This window comes from Nyctereutes procyonoides, unplaced genomic scaffold, assembly GCF_905146905.1.
Source record: "Nyctereutes procyonoides isolate TBG_1078 unplaced genomic scaffold, NYPRO_anot_genome, whole genome shotgun sequence".
NCBI lineage: Eukaryota > Metazoa > Chordata > Mammalia > Carnivora > Canidae > Nyctereutes > Nyctereutes procyonoides.
This window is the reverse complement of record NW_026575020.1, coordinates 47,821,957-47,843,090: the sequence shown is the minus strand read 5'-3', so window position 1 is coordinate 47,843,090 and position 21,134 is coordinate 47,821,957. Positions and strand designations below refer to the sequence as shown.

Below are 21,134 nucleotides of genomic sequence, written 5' to 3'. Positions count from 1 at the left end.
AACAAAGCTCTGTTATAACCATTTGGCAAAGCATGTGCCAAAATGGCAGCCAAAACACCCCTTTCAAAAGTATATCAGAAAATACCCATGTTATACTGAAGGAGGTTATTCACATCTTAACAAAAATTCATTTTTAGATCAGGAAAAAAACTTTTAGCATAGATATTCCCAAATTCTATCACCCAAAAGAATTTCTTTAAGGTAAAAAAAAAAAAAAAAAAGAAAAGAAAAGAAAAAGAAAAAAGAAAGAAACTCTTTCAAGTAGCACTGAAATTAAAAAGTGAGATGAATCAAAAAAAAAAAAAAAGTTCTGGCAAGAAAAAGGAAAAACCTCAGAGTGATACGAAGAACAAAGAAGTAGAACGACATCGTGTGAACAATTAACTTCACTTAAAAGAAATCTGTTCTGCAAGAAAAGGAAGCTGGTATTACTTGGTATCATCCAAGAGCTAACATCAAGGCTTCTTTAAGAAAAAAAGTTCCGTCTGAACTCTAAGGTTGAATGAAACCCAGCATGTAAGTTGTTTTCCAAGTCTGTTTTGTGGGTACTAGCTAATACTACCCAAGAAATACCCAGACAGCATCAATAGTCCTCATTTTTCAAGAGAAACTTAAAATGATTCCCACAGTAAGACTTGCTCAGAACCATTACACAGTATTAGGAGTAAGTAACAGGTTCAAAGCATGGTTGGAAAGGTGGCACTAAGTATTGCTGAGGAAGAGTAAGTGTGTTAGAATTCTGTTGGAAGCTGTTGGAAAGATGGTTTGGAAAGATGGCACTAAGTAATGCTGAGGAAGAGTAAGTGTGTTAGAACACACATTTGAAGCAGAAGCTAAAAGGGTAGTAGATGAAAACAATATCTGAATCCTTGACCGGCTGCAGAAACAGTAAGGGAATGAGGGACCCTCGGACACAGCAGAGCAGGGGACTGAGAAGTAGCTATTATTTTTAGTTTTTTTGGAAATAACTGCTTAGAAAAGGACTGTCATAACGACTTAGCAGCTGCTTTATCCAAAGCTTCCAACTTCAGTATATTTATATAAAGTGGTGGGGTGTGCACTTGACCTCTTTAAATATAAACACAAATAACTTCAAACTGATATTTTTTAAAGTTTCAAGTATGGAAAACAGAAAATTAGGCCATCACTCCATAACAGGGGATTAATCGAAAGCCCTGACCAGGCCAGTTCTGTCTTCATATTGTCAAATGCTCTTGAACATCTGTGTTGTGGGGCAGGAGAATCATCACTGGTAAAGGAATTATTTTTCACAGACATCCTCACATCAGGGAGATCTAACTTTCATTTGGGTTAGGTCTTGAGTTTCATCATAGAGTCAGAAATACATAACTACGTGGCAAACATTTTTCTTCTTTTCTTGTGACTAAAGTTATGTTGAGCAAAATGTGACATAGTTCCATGTGGCGGTCGGACATCACACAGAGAAAACGTGGTGCTGTACCTTGCTGGCACTGCGTTCCAACTGTGATTCACACTAACCATGAACTCGTCCACAGCCCACAGGCCTCCACCTGCTGCCTCACAGGGAGACTTGCAGCACGTCACTGAAAGCCACAGGCAAATGAAGCGCACCCATTCTGAGCAGAAAGAAGGAAGAAAAGTGGTGCTCTTTCTTTGTCCTGCAGGCTTGCTACCCTCAAACTAAAAAGGCATTCTCCTCTCCTAAACTGTCTGAGGATTACAGGGGGTTGTAGCTGGCCAACAGCAACTAAACGCCAGTCACAAAAGAGATGAAAGGAGTTTTCTTTACTTCCGCAGCTTTCCAACCCCATTTTAAAAATGTACTGTGAATACAGGATGGCCTGTTCAAAAGTAGCCCTCCAAAAAACTATTTTTGAATGGATCATCAGGACCCATTGTTTCATCAGCAATGTTTTCCAACCTTATCTCATTAAAAAAAAAAAAAAAAAAGGTTATACTGTAGTTTCAGGGTATCTCTGAAGTATAAAAGTAGTACTACCAAATCAGGAAAATAAGGACATGCATTGTTCAAATGTGTTACAAGACCACAAATTTTAAGAGGGTAAATGTTTTCCTTTGGATTTTACCAAAGTTCATTCAAAACAATTTTTAGGCTGTAGAATATTTAAGATAACTATTTAAATTTTATATTTTTATACAAGTTCAGTGGGGTTATTTTATAAGAATCAAAAGACCATGAAAAACAAGGGTAGTTTTTTTGCCCTTAGATTTTGATGAATTTTGATACATCTTGGACAAACATTATATTTCTTTTTAATGATGTTCCTCAAATAAAACAGTTAGCAAAATAGTTGAATTGCCATATATAATGTCACATTTTAATGTAAACATCAAATAAGGTACCAAAATTTTTACTGAAGGGGGGGAAAAAAAACCAAACCTTAAAGCGGCACAATTCTTTATACCACTGGAGAGGGGGGGAAAGCCAGATTACAAACATTTACACATGCATAGTGAGGAAAAAAAGGATTTTACTAAATTCACGCATTTTTAAAATAGTTATCAAGTCTACTAAGCACCAACAATCCTAAAAATTTTTCAGCTTCATGATTTGTTTAAAAAAAAACACACACACACTATCAAATTAACGTTAAAAACAAGCTTGAAGTATAGCTTGTCCAAAAAATAACTAAATATGCCACTGTTTTTTCATGTTACAAAAAACAGTGGCATATAAAATACACCTGCAAAGAATGCCTTTAACTCTATCCTACAGTGGATGGAGATTACAACAGCACATCATACATAGTCTAAAACTATAAAAGTTTTAGAATGCAGCATCTTGTCACAAAAAAAAAAAGCTGATAAAACTTAAAGTATTTAGAAGATGCTGCCCCTTTATTTTTAAAAAATTTTAAATGAATTTAAGCAAAAATAACATACATTTGTACATCAACTGGCCATTTCTGGTACAGAAACCCAGCATATGGTAATATTATTGAATAAATGTAAATGCTACTTACAATTTTTTTTCTTTTTAAATACATTTTAGACAAAGTTTTTTTCTCTTTTTTTATAGTTGCACAATTAACCTCTGAGCTGCTAGCTTGATGCAAACATATGTAACAATACACAAATTTAAAAATATTTTTTATTCTACATAAAAGCTGTCAAAAGACACATCAAAAATGCAAAATAATGGAATATACTTTTAAAAAATTAGTTGCAAGTCTAGCAGCAAAGCAATTAAGTGAGAACATATTTAATATTAAAACAAAGGGAACTGTGCATCTATAGATGGAGTCCAACTATTTTAATTCTACTGATACAAACAGAAATTAAAACATTTTCCCTCGAAGGAAAAAAAAGTGATTATTTAAAATATGAGTAAAAGCCATTGCTGCCTGATGAGCTCCCCAGGCTAAGTTCCTGGAACAGAGACAGAGGGTCGCTACTCTTCTTGGCCTGCTCAGGCTGGGGCCTGGGCTTGGGAGGGGCCCGCAAAGCGCTGGCATAGGACATGGCGGGCTTGCTGCCCCCAGAGCTCTGCTGGCTACTGCTGTTGGCCGACTCCACAATCTGCTTGTTGGGCATGAGAGGGGGGAACTGGCCGAGATGCTGCAGCACATTATAGTTGAAGGAACTGGACACCTCGAGGTTCTCAGACTTCAGCTGATCCTCAGGGGGTTTGACGGTCTTAGATGGAACTAAAAACAGAGAACAGTAAGACGCATTTAAGGGCACACCCAGCAATATTCATGCAATCCGTTAGCTCAGGTGTTACAAGTGGTTCTCATCTCCAGGAACTCAGTGACAGTGCAGCCACAGGACAGATAATTTTTGCTACAGAATGTTGAAGTCACAACACATCCAATCAAACTTCCAATCTCATTAATATTTGCAGCAAAATGATTAACTATGAAAACTGGAATAGCTAACATATAAAAACTAAAGGTCAAAGCCAAAGGTCTGCTTCAAAAAAACTCGTTTTACACTTATTGTACACTTTGATATGTATTGTATTAACTACTCTAACTACTCAACTTTGAAAATGGGAATATATATGTTCTTTCTGAAATAAAAAGGAGCTGTATATGTGGACTTCTGGTCAAACAGCTCTTATTAACCTAAATAATAGTAAGATTAAATTCCATTTCTTAAAAATCCTCCCTTTTTTTGTAATATGAAAGTAAATACAGAATATGGTGGAGGAAAAACAGCTATAAATTTTTCTTCACCTTTCCTGTATGTAATCTGCCTGATTCTTAACAATCCTTTAAGATTTGACTCCATTCTTCCTATTTTTATTGTCCACCAAACTGTGACTTGTTTTCAAACACTGCTTTTTTTCAATCTCTTAAATGTTTAACTGAAACGCGGGGAGGAAAAATAATTTTCCCTCTACTCTTGTACGTTGTTGGCTGAGACCTCCCCTACAGTAAGACAGATTAACAGGAGAAAAACAAATAAAAGTTTAATAAATATGTACACCCTCTGTGTACATGAGGGAGATCCAAGGAAACTGAATAACTCCCTGAAATGGCTCAAGCCAGCAAACAAAATAACATCTCCAGCTAAAGGCAAAAGAAGATGTTGGGGGCAGAGGGCAGTTATGCAAGGTTACTAGGAAAAGCACAGTGAAATAGGGCAAGGTTGTTACGCAGGGTAAGTTAACTTAAGGATAAACTGTTGTCTTCTCCATGGGTAGTTTCCAGAAATTTAGAGTCATCCTTCTTTTCCTGGTACAGTGAGGAAGATTCTCTTACAGAGATTTCCCTTATAAATGTAAATCTTTCTTACCAAAGGGTAACTTTAACTCCATTTTCAGAGGTTCTATAGTTTCTTCAAAATAATCAGCCTAAAATAATCTTTTTTTTTTTAGCCTAAAATAATCTTAAAGCCTATCTGAGGGTGGTAAATTCTGCTCCCCTTCAGTAATGCTGTATTCAATTATAATCATAATATTCATCAAGGATAATTTGGAAATTGCTGAGAAGGCCAAAGAAGAAAATCAGTCATTCACATTCCCATACACCAGAGATAAGCCTTGTTGGTGTGCTTTTTTCTAAAGACATTATATAACATAGATACTTCATAAGTTATTTAAGTTACCTCTTATTTTCAGAAATCTGGATTATAGGGGCACCTGAGCGGCTCTGTAGGTTAAGCATCTTTCTTCAGCTCAGGTCACGATCCCATGGTCCTGGAATCAAGTCCCACATTGGGCACCCTGCTTGGGCAAAGATGTCTGCTTTTCCCACTCTGCCCCTCCCCCCAACTCATGCTGTCTCTTTCTCCCTCTCAAATAAAATCTTTTAAAAACACAGAAATTTGGATTTATAGTCAATTTTTCACCTTTAAATACTATGATAAATGTTGTTATAGGTAAATATTTCTAAATCATCATGACTAATCCCTTAGGATAAACCCCTAGAAGTATAATGCTTGAATTATAAGGTATATACACAATTAAAGCTTTTGATAACTACAAATTTCCCTGCAGATAGATACTGCCTACATACACTCCGCCAACAATGCTTGCCCATTTCCCTACCCAATCACAACATCGGTGTTAATTTTTTTAGCTTTAGCCTATTTTATAAATAAATGTCTTGTTGTAGCTCTAATTTGCCTGTCTTTGATTACTAGTATTTATAGATTTTTTTCCCTATGTTTATTATCTATTTGTGGATTGGGATACTAAAGTGAAAATATTTCATTTTTTAGTCTTAGCATTTCATTAATTGAACATGCTAATTTCTTAGTACTATTTTAAAACTTTAAAAATTCATAAAATTGTTCAGGGGTGCCTAGGCAGCTCCGCTGGTTAGATACCTGACTCCTGATTTTGGCTCAGGTCATGATCTCAGAGTTGTGGGATCAAGCCCTACATTAGGCTCTGTGCTCAGCAGGAGTCTGCTTGAGAGTCTCTGGCTTCCTCTCTCTACCCCTCCCCCACTCATGAGTGCCCATGCTCTCTCTTTAAAAATAAATAAAATCTTTTAAAAAAACATTCATAAAATTGTTCAAAATTAGTTTAAACCACCTAATGTCTTTCTAGAACATTTCTCACTTGTCCATCTAAGTGTCACTGATTTTGTGAAACAATTACTTTTTTCTTTTCTTTTTTTTTTCTTTTAAACAGATTTTATTTATTCATTTGACAGAGAGAGAGAGAGAGAGAGAGAGTACAAGCAAGGGGAACAGCAGGTAGAGGGAGAGGGAGAGGAAGAAATAGACTCCTCATTGAGCAGGGAGCCCGATGTACTCCATCTCAGGACTCTGGATCATCACCTGAGCCAAAGGCAGACACTTAACCAACTGAGTCACCCAGGTGCCATGCAAAACAATTACTTTTAAGAGCATTAGTTTAACAAACATTTCATGATTAATCACTAATTCTACTCCTGAAATGAATATTATACTATATGTTAACTAGAACTTATATTGAAACAAAAAAAAATATTTCAACATATAATAGTAACCTGTACTGCCTAATATAACACATAAACATTTTATTGATTGTTCAAGAATTACTATTTTGGGGGCAGCCCGGGTGGCTCAGCAGTTTAGTGCCACCTTCGGTCCAGGGCCTGATCCTGGAGACCCAGGATTGAGTCCCACGTCAGGCTTCCTGCGAGGAGCCTGCTTCTCCCTCTGCCTGTGTCTCTGCCTCCCTCTCTCACTCTCTGTGTCTCTCATGAATGAATAGATTTTTTAAAAAAAAAATCACTTTTTTTATTTACTTTACTAAGATTTACTATTTAAGTATGCTCTCATTTTCATGACAATATAATGAGAGCTTAAAGTATTTTTAACTAAATAATCAATACTTCCAAAATAACTCCAGAGGCAGTTTAGCCTAATGCCTAATTGGATATCTCTTGCAATATGACTTACCACATATTCTCCAGATAAGAGAAATTATCCTTTAAAACTGACACCCAATGATATTTTTCAAAGTATGTATCTCTATCCAATCTTAAATTTTCATCCATACATTAGAGAATGTCTGATAAAGTATGCATTGTCCCCTGGTGGGCATCACCAGGTGTGAAGGCTGAGCAGTGCAACCAGACTGGCTATCCCCTCACTTAGCAGACATTCACCGAGAGGTTGAAGTGTGATCAGTGACAAAACAGGAAACAAAGTTCAAAAAGGTCAAAGACACAGTTCTCTGCTCCCAAGCTTTCAATTGTGGAGAAAATATGGCCACATCAGACACAAGGACCACTTTTAAATTCCAAATCAATATGATATAAACGGTTTTTTTCAACTCAAGAAGTCTCAAACTCTAGAAAGAAGTTTCCCATGTGGTGATTATTTTCCCTCTGATTCACCTCACTGGCAATGGCTGCACTCCTCTAAAAATGAGTAAATAAATAAATACTGATAGACAGGAAGTTGTGCTTCAGGATACTCATCTTGAGTTAATTTTTTTTTAACACTTTTAACTGTTACTTTCAAACTAAAGAATACTACAGTTTGTCTGCTAGTAATGACAAAATAATAACTGGATATTTGTGGATAAGATAATTTAACATGTGCTTTGGGCAGTTATTTAGAAACTTTCTATCTTTTCAGTTCAAATCAGGTTTTTACTGATTTACCAAGGACAAAAGTTAACCTAAAATTTAAGGTGGAAAAAATACAAGAAGGGATATTGTCTTTAAAATAAATTATAATAATTACTCAGCCATCAAAAAGAAAAAAATCTTGCCATTTGCGACAACATGGATAGAACTAGAGGGTATTATACTAAGCGAAATAAGGCAGAGAAAGACAAATACTATATGATTTCACTCATACGTGGATTTAAGAAACAAAGCAGATGAACATGAGGGAAGGAAAAGAAAAATAAAATAAGATAAAAACAGATAAAAACAGAGAAGGGAGGCAAACCATGAGACTTTTAACTATAGGAAATAAACCGAGGGTTGCTGGAGGGGAGATGGGTGGAGGAATGGGCTAAATGGGTAATGGGCATTAAGGAGGGCACTTGATGTAATGAGCACTGGGTGTTGTATCCAAGTGATGAGTCACTGAATTCTACCCCTGAAACTAATAATACAATATATGTTAACTGCATTGGGTTTAAATCTTTAAAAATTTCTAAATAAAAATAAATCGATTATAATAAAAATAAATTATAATAAAACAACTAAAAATTAACAAATTCTTATCACTGATTTGCAATTGAGATGTTTCTCAAGAAATTCAGGTAGGATAATATGAGTCTATGTATGTCAGACCTTTAAAATGACATAGCAATCCCAGGAAAAATTCAGCAGCTATTAATGAATGTTTAAAAATTAAAATGACAATGTCTTTGCCAGGAAACAAAACCAAAATCTTTTTAAAGCTTTTGTCCTACTATGTCTATTGTTCTAAAAATATGCTTATATGGCACATACTCAAAAATGGGCCAGTTACAGAAACAATAGATTCACATTCTAAAGATGAACAAAATTAAATTCAAATACAATGGTTGATGCCACCAGGGCAGAAATTCATCCAACAAAGATCACAGGCCTGTTCACACAGATCAATGTCTACAGCCTACAAAGAGAAGGCTATAGGTTGGAGAACTCAAATAGTATCATTTGTTTCCTTACATTTAATATAAAAAAAGAGGGAACAGAGAAAAGATAAAAGTGCATTTATTTGTGTTCAAGGCTAGAGACTTTAGACTTCCCACTGAACAATACACTATATGGTCCTGTCCATTCCAATGCTTTTCTATGCCTTTTTTTTCCCTCTTTAGACTTGGATTTCACAGTTCATTAGAAAATAAGGAATAAATGCAAGATTTCTAAATCTCAAAATGTTGGACTTTATTGGTTTCTCTGTTGTGTAGCAAACTGTCAATGGCTTTATTGCCAAAAAATTCTTGAAAACTAATGTTCTCTGTTGTGTAGCAAACTGTCAATGGCTTTATTGCCAAAAAATTCTTGAAAACTAATGTTGACCCAACCAATTCCTCCCACCCCTAATCCTGGGGCAGGGGGTAGGGAGCGAGGGGGAATCAAAAGCCAGAAAACAAGTATTTCCCAAGGAAAGGTGATTCTATTTAGAAATACACTTTAAATTCCATTACTTCTTTCATTCATTCACAGGTCAAACTGATCAAATTGATGAGCTCCCAGAGAAAGATCTGCTTCTCTTCCAGACCATAATTATGGACTCAATATAGTCCTAAATTCACACTGTATACCTGACACACCTATGAGCTATGAACATTAAATATTATTCAAAGACGATAATGTAAATGAGGGTGGAAAAAGCAGAAGAAAAACTTCCATAAATACCTAGGAGATGAGTAGTTAAAACTGCAGTTTTAATAACCCACTAACTCAGTCTTACCTATCAACTCTCTGGGCTGAGCTGTCCTGCTGGATCCATTACACGGAATGTTCTGATAGGGGGTAGATGAGGTGGTGTTTACCCAGGACTCCGGGGATGAAAAGTTGAAAGAAGACGGATTATTATGGTCCTGAAGTTCTTTACACTGAGCAAGACTGTCTTGAGGAGTGCTTACTTCTTCAGAACAAGGCTGGACTGAGCTAGATGAGATTCTTCTTTGGTACAAGGGCCGACCAGGTCCTCTGGGTTCATACTACACAGAGAAAAAGGACATTTCATAAATCAGTGAAACTTACACCCCCTCCCCCTCTGGTACACAGTAATCTCACTGTATTAAACGGCAAGTCTCAAAATACTCTTCGCTGTGACTATGACCTCTTCCCACCACGTGGCCCCAAAAAGCAGCGTGAGCTCTGGACACAGTGTTCAGAAGAACTGAACACTGGGTTCAAAACTCAGTTCTGGCCCTTAGCTGGCAGTCCTATGACAACACATGTCTAATTTCTGATTTCTGAAAAAATAAAATAATAATTTCTAATTCTGTTTTCTTGTCTGTAAGGTACGGAGCTGAACTACCTTTCTTCAGTTCTAAAACTCTATTGCCATCTTAGGTAACATCAGATTAAGAATGAAGAAACATATCTGCTCAAAATTAAATGGGGGAAATTACAGTCACAGTCAATTGAACTATAGCCACCATGAACAATAACCCATTCCTGACTTCTCTCTTGTGCCAAATCTTCAGTCTCCCTATTTATTATTCCTTAGACTTGATGGCAGGACATGACACTCCTTCAGCCCAACATGAAGTGCTCCTAATTGGGCTCCACTGTGAGTGCCTCCTTTCACACAATTTTCAACTGACACAGAACATTATTTTCAAATAAATAAATAAATAAATAAATAAATAAATAAATAAATAAATAAATAGCTAAATAAAAACTCTTAGGGGCACCTGGATGACTCAGTCAGTTAAGCATCTACATTCGGCTAAGACCATGATCTCCGATTCCTGGGATCAAGTGCCCCATCAGACTCCCTGCTCAATGAGAAGCCTGCTTATTCCTCTCCCTCTGTCCCTCCCCCATGCTCATATATGTGCATTCTCTCGTTCTCTCTCTCTTTCTCTCAAGTAAATAAAATATTTATTTAAAAAATCCTTTACAGCACCGGGGTAGCTCAGTTGGTTAAGCATCCAACTCTTGGTTTCGGCTCAGGTCATGATCTTAGGATCATGAGACTGAGCCCCATGAAGGGAGATTCTCTCTCTCTCCTTCTTTCCTCCTGTTGCGCTCTTGTTCTCTCTCTCTTAAAAAAAAAAAAAATCCTTTATACATTTGAAACCCAATTAACTTACTTCTTGTATTTTCTCCTCCTTAAACTGTACACCCCAGCTATCTTTAATCCTTTCAACAAGAGCCATCAGTCAACCACTTCAAGATTTTTTGCTATTCCCTACATACTCTCCAATTTCTTCCTGCCTGATTGCTGTAACTGATATTTGGCCTCCATTCTAGTAACAAGGCAGTATGAGGAGCAGTTAGGTATGCAGCCTCAGTCTAGAGCCAGACTATCCAGGTTCGACTTCAGGCTGCCTTTTACCAACCAGCAATGTCACCTGGGCAACTGACCTAACCTCTTGGGAGCTTTGTAAAGTGTAGCTTCACTATCGACAGGACCTACCTCTTAGGATTGTGGTAAGAATTAAATGAGTTCAGCATGTATAGATAGCATTGAGAACTGTTCCTGACACACAGAAAGGGTTTGTTGTCATACAAGTACTATAATACAACATATAAAGATAAGATTCCACATAGATCTTAAATGATGGAATGAAATAGACTTTTTTTTGCACCCCTTACCCTCCTCCCCAATAATAACAGATATACTATTCGGTTTGTGATCATTTTGATTCTGAGGAATCTTTCTTTTACCATTGCTGTTAGCAATAATTGGAAATCAGGAACTGGAGATTAGATTACAAAGGAAAGAGAGAGATGAATTAGCACACTAATAGCAAGATGTCTGCTGGAATATAAAACAGCACAAACTGAAAATGTCAGGCCAACTGAACAGAGGAAATTGTGGGTATAAGCACTGTGAGGGTAAAATCATCCCAGATGAACCATTAGTAATATAATGCAGGGGAGGGAATGGGTCTGGACTGCCTGTCCCTGTTCAGAAAGGCAGGAAAGGATGGGAAAAGAGCAAATTTTTCCGTATTAAACAATGAGTGTTCAGGTTGTTTCTTCATTTCCAAACTTTTAGTTACTGGTTGAGGAGGGCAAGAGATAATACTTCCATCTACCTAGTTCTTTTTTTAATGCTCTTCTGTCTCTAAGTATAATATCAAAATTCACCTTTAATTTTCCTCTGCTTTAAAAGAATGTTTTCAATGATCAAGATCATTCTGAATTTGATTCTGCTTTTCTAGAATATTAGCCATCCTGTCAACTGTGAATTTAATCAGCATATTTAAAATTTCTTTGTCTAGGACATTAAATTATGGTGTTGAGTAAAATAACCAACCTTTCTAAACTGCTTTATATTCTCTAGGGCTAGGCAATCCTTGAATGACTGATCACAAGAGCTTGTGTCGTGTGTCTTTTATTATCAAGGTTTGTTATGAAGATCATCAGCTCCTAGAATCAAAATGAAGTGTTTCTTTTTATTACCATGCCCTGAGTGTTTAGTAATAAGCCCAGTCACAATCTGCGGGAAATCATATTCTAAAGTCTTTACGTGTGAATATGAAGGTACAAAACTAACATCTGTTAAGGCCTCAGAAAGAACAGGTTATGATAATCAAATCCCCTGGTGATACAGAACACTAAATATATTCATATAAATTTCAGGCATTAACTTTATAAACCTTTTCTCATTAAATACTAAGCATAGGAATGCTGGTAGTATAAACAAATACCTTTTTACAATGAATAGATATATAAACCACAAAGTTTAAATGAGGGAAACTAAAAATCAGAAGGGACAGAAAGCTGATATTCAATAGTCAATTAAGCTTTTTAGAAAATATCATTTGTATTGTTCAACTGAAATCCAAAAAAAAAAAAAAAAATCACAGTTGACATGCATAGCAGGAACTGTGGAAGTGTTGTATAACATATTTATTATAATAGTTCCTAAGCAGCTATTAACAAAGATGAATGTGCAGATGAAATATGAAATTCAACTTCAAATCACATCATAAATATGACTGATCCTTTATGTCAGGAAGAGAACGAAAATTTGAAATTCTTTTTAAAGGTCTACAGGCTCATCTATTTCATACAACATAGATGAAGGTAATGCATGAAAATATGATTCACTACTTTAGAATCAAAGGAATTTGACCAAAGGCAGAGAAATATTGACAACTGAAAAAAAAATGCAAATAAACTACATTTTAGCAGTTCCGTAGTTTTCAGCATACAGATCTGTGCGGTTCTTGTTAGATTTATGCCTAAGTATCTCACTTGAACTACTGTAAATGGTATTGGCTTGTACACTTTGGTTTCTAATTATACAATGCTAGTATGTAAAAATTAAATTGATTTGTGTGTGTTGTCTCTATATTCTGAAATTTTGCTATATTCATATTAGTCCTAGGATTTTTGTTGGTTTGTTTTCTGGATGGATTCCTTGGGCTTTCCTACCTTGCTAATCATATCATCTTTGAATAGGGGGAGTTTTATGTCTTCCTTTGCAAACCCTATGCCTTTTATTCCTTTTTCTTGCCATACTGCTTTGGCTAAGATTTCCAGTACAATGTTGAATAGAAGTGTTGAAAGTGGACAATTTACCTTATTCCTAGTCTTACTGAGAAAGCATTCAGTCTCTGCCATTAAGTATGATGGCATTGGTGGGATTTTTATAGGTGCTCTTCAACAGGTTGATGAATTTCCCTTCTATTTCTGTTTTCTAAGAGCTCTTATGCATCATGGATATTCTATTGTATCAAATATATGTGGTTTTGTGGGGTTCTTTGGGAGGGGAGTGTATCTCTTGATAGATTGTTCTCTTTAGACAGTATGGTAGATTATACTGATTTATTTTCAAATACCGAATCAGTTTTGCATTCTGTGGCCCCCACTCTCACGGGCTGGAGATTTAAGTAGGCATCATGTGCCGACTGGCCCAGAGCAGGAATAAGACCTGACGAAATATATATATATTGCTGAATTCAAGTTGCTAAAGTTTTGTTGAGGATATTTGTGTTGATGTTCACAAATATCGGTCCTTATACTATCTTTGTCTGGTTTTGGTATCAAATGTATTCCTTCCCTTCTTTTCTATTCTTTTGGAAGAGATTGTGTAAATTGGTGGTATTTCTTTTTTTAATACGTTTGGGGGAATTCAACAGTGAGCTAGGCCTGAAGGTTTCTTCTTTGGAAGGTTTTTAAACTACAAATTCCATTTCTTTTTTTTTTCTTTAATATATTAGGTTCTTTTTTTTTGAAATTTATTTATTCATGAGAGACACAGAGAGAGAGAGAGAGAGAGAGAGAGAGAGAGGCAGAGACACAGGCAGAGGGAGAAGCAGGTTCCACGCAGGGAGCCCGACATGGGACTTGATCCCGGGTCTCCAGGAGCACGCCCTGGGCTGAAGGCAGTGCTAAACCGCTGAGCCACCTGGGCTGCCCGATTCCATTTTTTTGACAGCCAGTAAATATCTAACAAAGAATTAAAATACTGAAAGTTGGGGCAGCCCCGGTGGCGCAGTGGTTTAGCGCCACCTGCAGCCCAGGGCGTGATCCTGGAGACCTGGGATCGAGTCCCACGTCAGGCTCTCTGCATGGTGCCTGCTTCTCCCTCTGCCTGTGTCTCTGCCTCTCTCTCTAGCTGTGTCCCTATGAATAAATAAATAAAATATTAAAATAAAATAAAATAAAATACTGAAAGTTGAATACCATATTTTCTATATAATTTTCTTAAGATTTGAAGAAATTTGTGACTGTAAAGCACTCTTGGGCTCTACTAACTTACTTCAATTTAGGTTATCATCTTATGTTTAAAGCAATGTTTCATAGAGAGTAGAGAGCTACCCAGAAAGAAAGAAACTAGAAAGGAGGGAAGAGAGGAGTATCCCTGTTAGATTAAAAACAATATTAGCAAACTAGACAAAATGTGATGGATAAACTATAGTTTGCAACAATAATGTCTATGGGTTCATGTGATGTAATCTACTGAAAAGTACTTGACAAATGATAAAGCAGTATTTTTTGAAAAGTATGATTCCCAGTTACTAGTGGAGACTGGCCCAAGACTCCACTAAAATTATAATAAATGAATATAAAAGATCTACAACAATCAAGATCAATGACTAGCCATCAATAAGGGACATTATTTCTGGAAGACACAAAGACTCAGTGGAGGAATGATGTCTGTGGAAGAAGAATGGAGTTACAACTACAAACTAAGACGGGAACCAATCCACCCCACAGAATTCCACAGAGGCTCAAGCCTCAGAAACACCAGCTACCATGGTTAGTGAAGGGATAAGACTGGGGGGTTAAATGAAAGTCTGTGCAGGGAATAGTAGGTCTCACTCTGTACTTTACATGTGAAGTTTGTCTTCAACTCATAACTATTTGCACTTTCTCTTAAGAATCATAATTATCATAATTAAATAAATGCTCCAGCTTTAAAAAACAAGGCAATGCCAGAGAATTTTTGTTTTACATTTAAAGGACACTGAGAAATTGGGGTGCCTGCATGCCTCAGTTGGTTAAGCATCTCAACTCTTGATTTCGGTTCAGATTATGATCTCAGAATCATGGATTGAGACCTGTGTTGGGCTCTGCACTCAGCACGGAGTCCACATATTCCTCCTTCCTCTTCCCATTACTTGCTCCTACTCTCTCGCTCAAATAAATAAAATCTTAAAAAAAAAAAAAAAAAAAAGGGATCCCTGGGTGGCGCAGCGGTTTGGCGCCTGCCTTTGGCCCAGGGCGCGATCCTGGAGACCCGGGATCGAGTCCCACATCGGGCTCCTGGTGCATGGAGCCTGCTTCTCCCTCTGCCTGTGTCTCTGCCTCTCTCTCTCTCTCTGTGTGACTATCATAAATAAATAAAAATTAAAAAAAAAAAAAAAGATTCTCTCCCCCCCCCTAAAAAGAGAGAGGGAGGGAGAGAGAGAGAGAGAGAGAGAGAACATTAAGATATGAAGTACATTCCTTATAGTTAATTTTCTGGTATTTGAGATTCCTGAATTAATCATTTGAACAGTCAAACATTTAGCAGCTGGAACCAGACAGCTTTTAAGGATCAAGAATTCTAAAAACAAATCAAAGATTCTAAAATGAACCATCCCTCCCCTCAACTCTTCCCACCAAAAATGAAAACTTTATACATCTGAAGATTTAATTCTTTGGTCCCAGGAACACAATTTGGTATCCCCAACCCCCCAAATTGCCATCACTTCTCATTTTCCAGGAAGAAACCTTACTGATGGCATAAAAAGCTGGAGAACTGTGTGAAACATAGTAGGACTGGGAATCGGGAGACTCAGCTCCACTTTAATTAGTAAAACTGCTTAAGCTGCAAGTCCCTGAACATCTTGGTACCTCAGGCTCCTTTAAAAAGGAGGAGTAAGAATAAATGATCTTAAGGCTTCAACTACTTTCAAAGTTCTGTTTTTTAAAGAGTTTTCAATAAATCAGAGTCTTTGCCAATGAAAATTTATTTTAACTTCTTTTTAAAGTAGGCTCTATGCTCAGCATGAAGCCCAGTGGGACTTGAACGCAAGACATAAACTAGGATCAAGAGTTGGACGCCCAACTGACTGAGTCACCCAGGCCCCCTTAACTCTTTTTTATTAAAATGTCCAAACATAATCCATTAACAACTTTAACAATCATCAAAAATTTGATCTGCTAAAACAATTAAAATGTGGTATCACATACAAGCCTATTTAAGTTATTTAAATTCAAAAAACTATACAGTAATAAAATGCAATGAGTTTAAAATTTCAGATTTTTTTTTCCCACAGGGAAATTTCTATGAAATTTACATTGAAAGACAAGGGCCCACAACTATAAATTTCAGAAAAAGGTCCCTTGTCTGCAAAAGAAAGATATTTCCAACAGAGAATACCCTTTGTGTTTCCTATACTTATATGTGAGCCCTGTGGGCCCCTAGGCTGTTTAAAAATATAAACCATACTTTGTCCTTATTTCTTGATCACATTTTGTTTCCTATTGTTTTACACAGTTCTGTTTCTTTCATGAAGAGACTCTTCCTTTTCCAACTATGTCCTGCCAATCAGATTGTTCTTTTACTTCAGATGGCAGCCCAATCAACGTCTGACACTCCCCAATCAATGTCTGACACTCTGGTTTCATTTCAGAGTCCTCGGGTCTAAAATAATTTAATTATTCATTGCTTAACGGGTCATTTCACTCTGTCAGAGATCCTTACTTCTAGGTTCATTATCATATCCATGTATGCTTGTGTTTATAAATATTCTTTAGGCTAAGCTGTGAAATTGTTACGTTATTAAACATAATGATCGTCATTTTCTAATAAGGCTAGTGCTAACATATCTTTCTAAATATCAAAATATAATGCTAAAATTTCAAAAGTATAAGTATAAATAAATAACTGGGGGAAAGGTCACAACTATGTTAATTAGGGCTCTATTTATAATTATACTATCAAAGCTAATCACTAAGGAAGAGCTAAATGCTCTAGTGAAAATTCCAAGTGTCATTAACTATGGTGCCAGAAACTTTCATCAAAATAGAACATCTCATTTAAATGATTAGCTTTGATAATTTAAGCATGAATAGAGATCTAATTTATTAATCTGTTGATCACAGTCTCTGTTATGTGCGTCAGTCAGATGGTTTATTAGATACCATACATTAATGATTCCTCTGAGAAGACCACACTAGTACCACCTGGTTACACAACATAAGTCACAAGCTATCCTCACCCACTTCTAAAGTCAAAACAGGCAGAATATGTCAATCAGCCATGAATATAATCTTCAAGCTACATTTGAACAATCTGTTGCACTAAAGAAGGGAATTTGGGAAGTGTGGGATAATCAGACAACACTAAAATCAAAACTGCAACTAACTTCAAAACTAGAGCTCTTTGAAGGAAAAAAAATGAAACCTACTGGATGAGTCAACAGTGTCTTTGTTCAAAAACCAACACATAAGACGAGATATTTCAAAGCAGATTCATCACAGAGGCTTACATGAAAGGGTCTAAGATGGCATTGGTAAATGTTGGTTTACTGAAAGCCAGTCAAGATGAGCACCTCTAAGCATCCAATCTAATTGGAAGACCATGACAGCAATACCACCACTGCAACACAAAAGCATGCAGTTTCAAATTCTGAGACTTTTCCAGTGAAGCTTTAAAAAAGAACTTTCCACATATTAGTCATAAGTGCTTTTAATCAAACTACTTCAAGGTGAAGCATATCCTAACTGGCAACATTTGTTCTGTATCAGGATCAGTATTGCTGGCTCTATGTTAAAAGAAAGTTTTTTGCTTAAAAAGAATGAGGATTTGTCTCTCAAGATAAAGTAACTGGAAAGTATAATAGGGAAAAAAAGGCTCCATTCATAAAAAAAATAAAAAAATAAAAAAAAACAAGGAACAATCAACATAAATTTAACCAGTAATGAAGCTGCTACAGAATTTTACAGAGGAACATTCAGAAAATAAAAAAAGGAAGGGAGGGAGAGAGGTAGGGGGGAAAAATTAAAATGCTGAATACCAGGTTCCTAAATGAGAGGTTTAAGATATTTGTAAAGAAAAAATTTCCCCTAATTTAAGTTACACATTTGATGTAATTCAAAAAAAAAAAAAAAAAGGAAAAGAAAAGAAAAAAGAAAAAAGAAAACCAAAGACAGGTTTTTCTTTGGGAGTGGGGGACAGTATGGGGGGGGGGGGGAAAGAGTTCACAAAGGTACCACTCAACTTGTGGTAGAAAAACCAACAAATACCTCTCCTCTCTTCTTCTTACCACCCCTGGAAGGAAAAAAAAAATGCAGTAAGGGAAACTTTATACTATCAAATTAAAATACTACAAAGCCTCAAAAATTAAAATAGTGCAACTCGGGTATAGAAACATATAGCTAGATGGAGAAAAATCGAAAGTTGGAAACAGATCTGAGTATATACTGAAGAATGGCATCTTACTCAGAAGTTAAATTATAAAGTTGTCATACAAAATGGAAAATCTCATACAGAAAAAATTACCCTTGAAAAATTTGTGAATCATGCCAAAATTACTAGAAACTGAACCCCTGGAAGCTCCAAAGTCAAGAATTAACTTCTATTGTTTCCCTTTACATTTCGTCTCTCCCCACCCCCACAGCAGTTAGCTGAAATCCAAGTATGATATAGTGCTATTATAAAAGAATTTAGTATTTGATAAGAAAGCTACTATTCTATTCAGTGAGAATTGAGTAATTTAACAAGTATGAAGACAACTGGCTAAATATCTAGAAAAACAATAAATCATAATCCCAAGCTTACACTGAAATTTGAAATCAAATCGGAAAAATTAATCACTCTATTTCCAACCAGAAATGGTCTGTAACCTAGCGCAGGGTAAGGATGGGACCTTTGCCCTCTGTTCCCCTCCTCTTCCTAGCATCAAAAAGAACTAGAAGTGTTTAAAAAAAAAAAAAAAAAAAAAGAACTAGAAGTGGAAGAGGTTGCTGACACCCCTGCTACAGCAAAGTGCCGCAGCCTCATCCCAACAGCTGAAGGCCAAGGGCCTTTGCTGTATTTAAGTGAGGTAAGGAAAACCCATAGATTTAAGCTTTAAACATCTAAGTAAGAAGTGAGAATACTCTAAAAATTTTTAAGTAGCAAAAACTGTTACAGAATAGGATCAAGATCCCATTTAAGCACCTCAACCTGGTGGATAGAAAGGCTTGATGGAGTGATATAATTGAGCCCGAAATTGGGGGGGGGGGGGGGGTTATTTCAAGTTTTCCCAACAAGTAATCAACCAAATGATCATATTTATAAATGCTATGAAATCACATGTTCATCCCTATGAATGCTATGGAAAAACCACATGTTACAGTAGCTATCTTTGCATAGTGGGATTAGAAATAATTTCTCTAGCTGCTACATTTTTCATGCTGACCATGTATTTCATTTGTCAAAAAACCCTGAAATTATTATAAAAAAGAAAATATTAATTAAATAGAATATGAAAACCACCTCTGTTCAAGTAACCATTAAGCTAACATCAAGATGCTTTCATCCCACATAAGATTAACCTACCAAGGTTTCTAGTAATAAAAGAATTCACAGTACAGAAGGAAATAAGGCATTTTTCTGCATTGTTAATGTTAAAAAAATATTTTAAAAGGCTGGAAATAAACAGCAAACACAACTTTTCATTCTGTGAGATGATTCATACAAAATTATTTTGCACTACATAACACATAAAAATTATCCCAATGCACCTGAAAACGTCAAACTCCACAATGTGGAAAAAATAGTATTTTCCGTGTCAAAGTATTTTTTCAGTGCAGGTTAGTCACTGTTAGAGAATCTTGTGCATCGAGATAAAGGTGACCAAATGTTTCTGCAAAAGTAATTTCACTCTAAGGACCCAGTGACAGTTGAAGGTACTTATTCACACACAGCTAAATGGTAATATCAAATGTTAACAGCTTAAAGATACAGAGAACTTAAATTCCAAAACTAAGGAATATTTAAATACATCCAAGATTTTTTTTTTTTTAAGATTTTATTTATTGATTGATGAGAGACAAAGAGAGAGACAAAGAGGCAGAGACACGGGCAGAGGGAGAAGCAGGCTCCATGCAGGGAGCCTGCCATGGGACTCGATCCCGGGTCTCCAGGATCACGCCCCTGGCTGAAGGTGGTGCTAAATCGCTGAGCCACCGGGGCTGCCCTACATCCAAGATTAAAGTACATTATTCACTACTGAGTATTATTTAGTAAAGTACAAATCTTTACAGAACCCATTACAAGAGGGATATCTGGGTGGCTCAGGTCATATCTCAGGGTCCTGGGATCAAGCCCCACCCCCCTTGCAGAAGTCTGCTTCTCCCTCTCCCTCTGCCCCCTGTGCTCACCTGTGCACATGCACTCTCAAATAAATAATAAAAATCTTTTTTAAAAAAATCACAAGAGCTATCAGTACAAATGGTGGAGGTAAATAAGTCCTAAGTCCATTGCTTCATAAAAGCAACAAAAAAACTGGCAAAACTGTCAACATCATCTTTCTTGAACTTTGGGAAACCAAAGCTTACAGCAACCAAAGGAGCATTTCATCAAGAAAAAAACTGGGAAAATTCACTAAGATTAGTGAGTCTTGTGGTATTTTAACTTACTCTAGTCCCAAACCCCTATTCTCCAGCTCAGTGGTGGCCTTGAATACAAGTAATATCTTGCATTTCCAGCATCAGAACCAGAGGAAGCAGAACAGGCCTCATTCTCAAAGACCTATAAAGATTTGTTGTGACATATCTGGTGGTCCCAGGAAGACTGGATCAAAAACAAACAAACAAATAAACAAAAACACTAGCTCTATCTGGTCTAAGAACTCAATCAGTGCTAATAGGGCTGTATCAAAAACATTTATATGCAAATGTTTTTAGTCACTGCTGCCTGAGGCAATGCATAACAGTTGGACCAAACAGCAGATTAACCAAAAGCTTTGGAGCAAAGGCTGAGGAATGAGATGCTCTAGGGAATAAGGGCTTTGAAAACATCCTGCACACAGGCTCAGAAAAGACCTGAAAGTTCTCACCTTTGGTTGATCTGGAAGCTCTGCAGAAGCAGCAAGTTAGGGCTAAACCAAAGATGTAAACTGCCTGGCA

General features: G+C 36.5%; 1 protein-coding gene across 2 annotated transcripts in view; it reads right to left on the bottom strand.

The window, feature by feature from the left end:
• Nucleotides 1-273: 273 nt before the first annotated feature.
• Nucleotides 274-21,134, bottom strand: part of HELZ (helicase with zinc finger) — a 158,724-nt gene continuing 137,863 nt past the window's right edge. For both annotated transcript variants that reach the window (XM_055326387.1, XM_055326397.1), the window contains exons 33-34: nucleotides 9,307-9,559; nucleotides 274-3,650 (exon numbers count right to left, since the gene is read on the bottom strand). In XM_055326387.1, coding sequence (XP_055182362.1) covers nucleotides 3,316-3,650; nucleotides 9,307-9,559 — 588 coding nt within the window. In that variant the 3' untranslated portion in view covers nucleotides 274-3,315. The remainder of the gene's footprint in view (nucleotides 3,651-9,306; nucleotides 9,560-21,134) is intronic.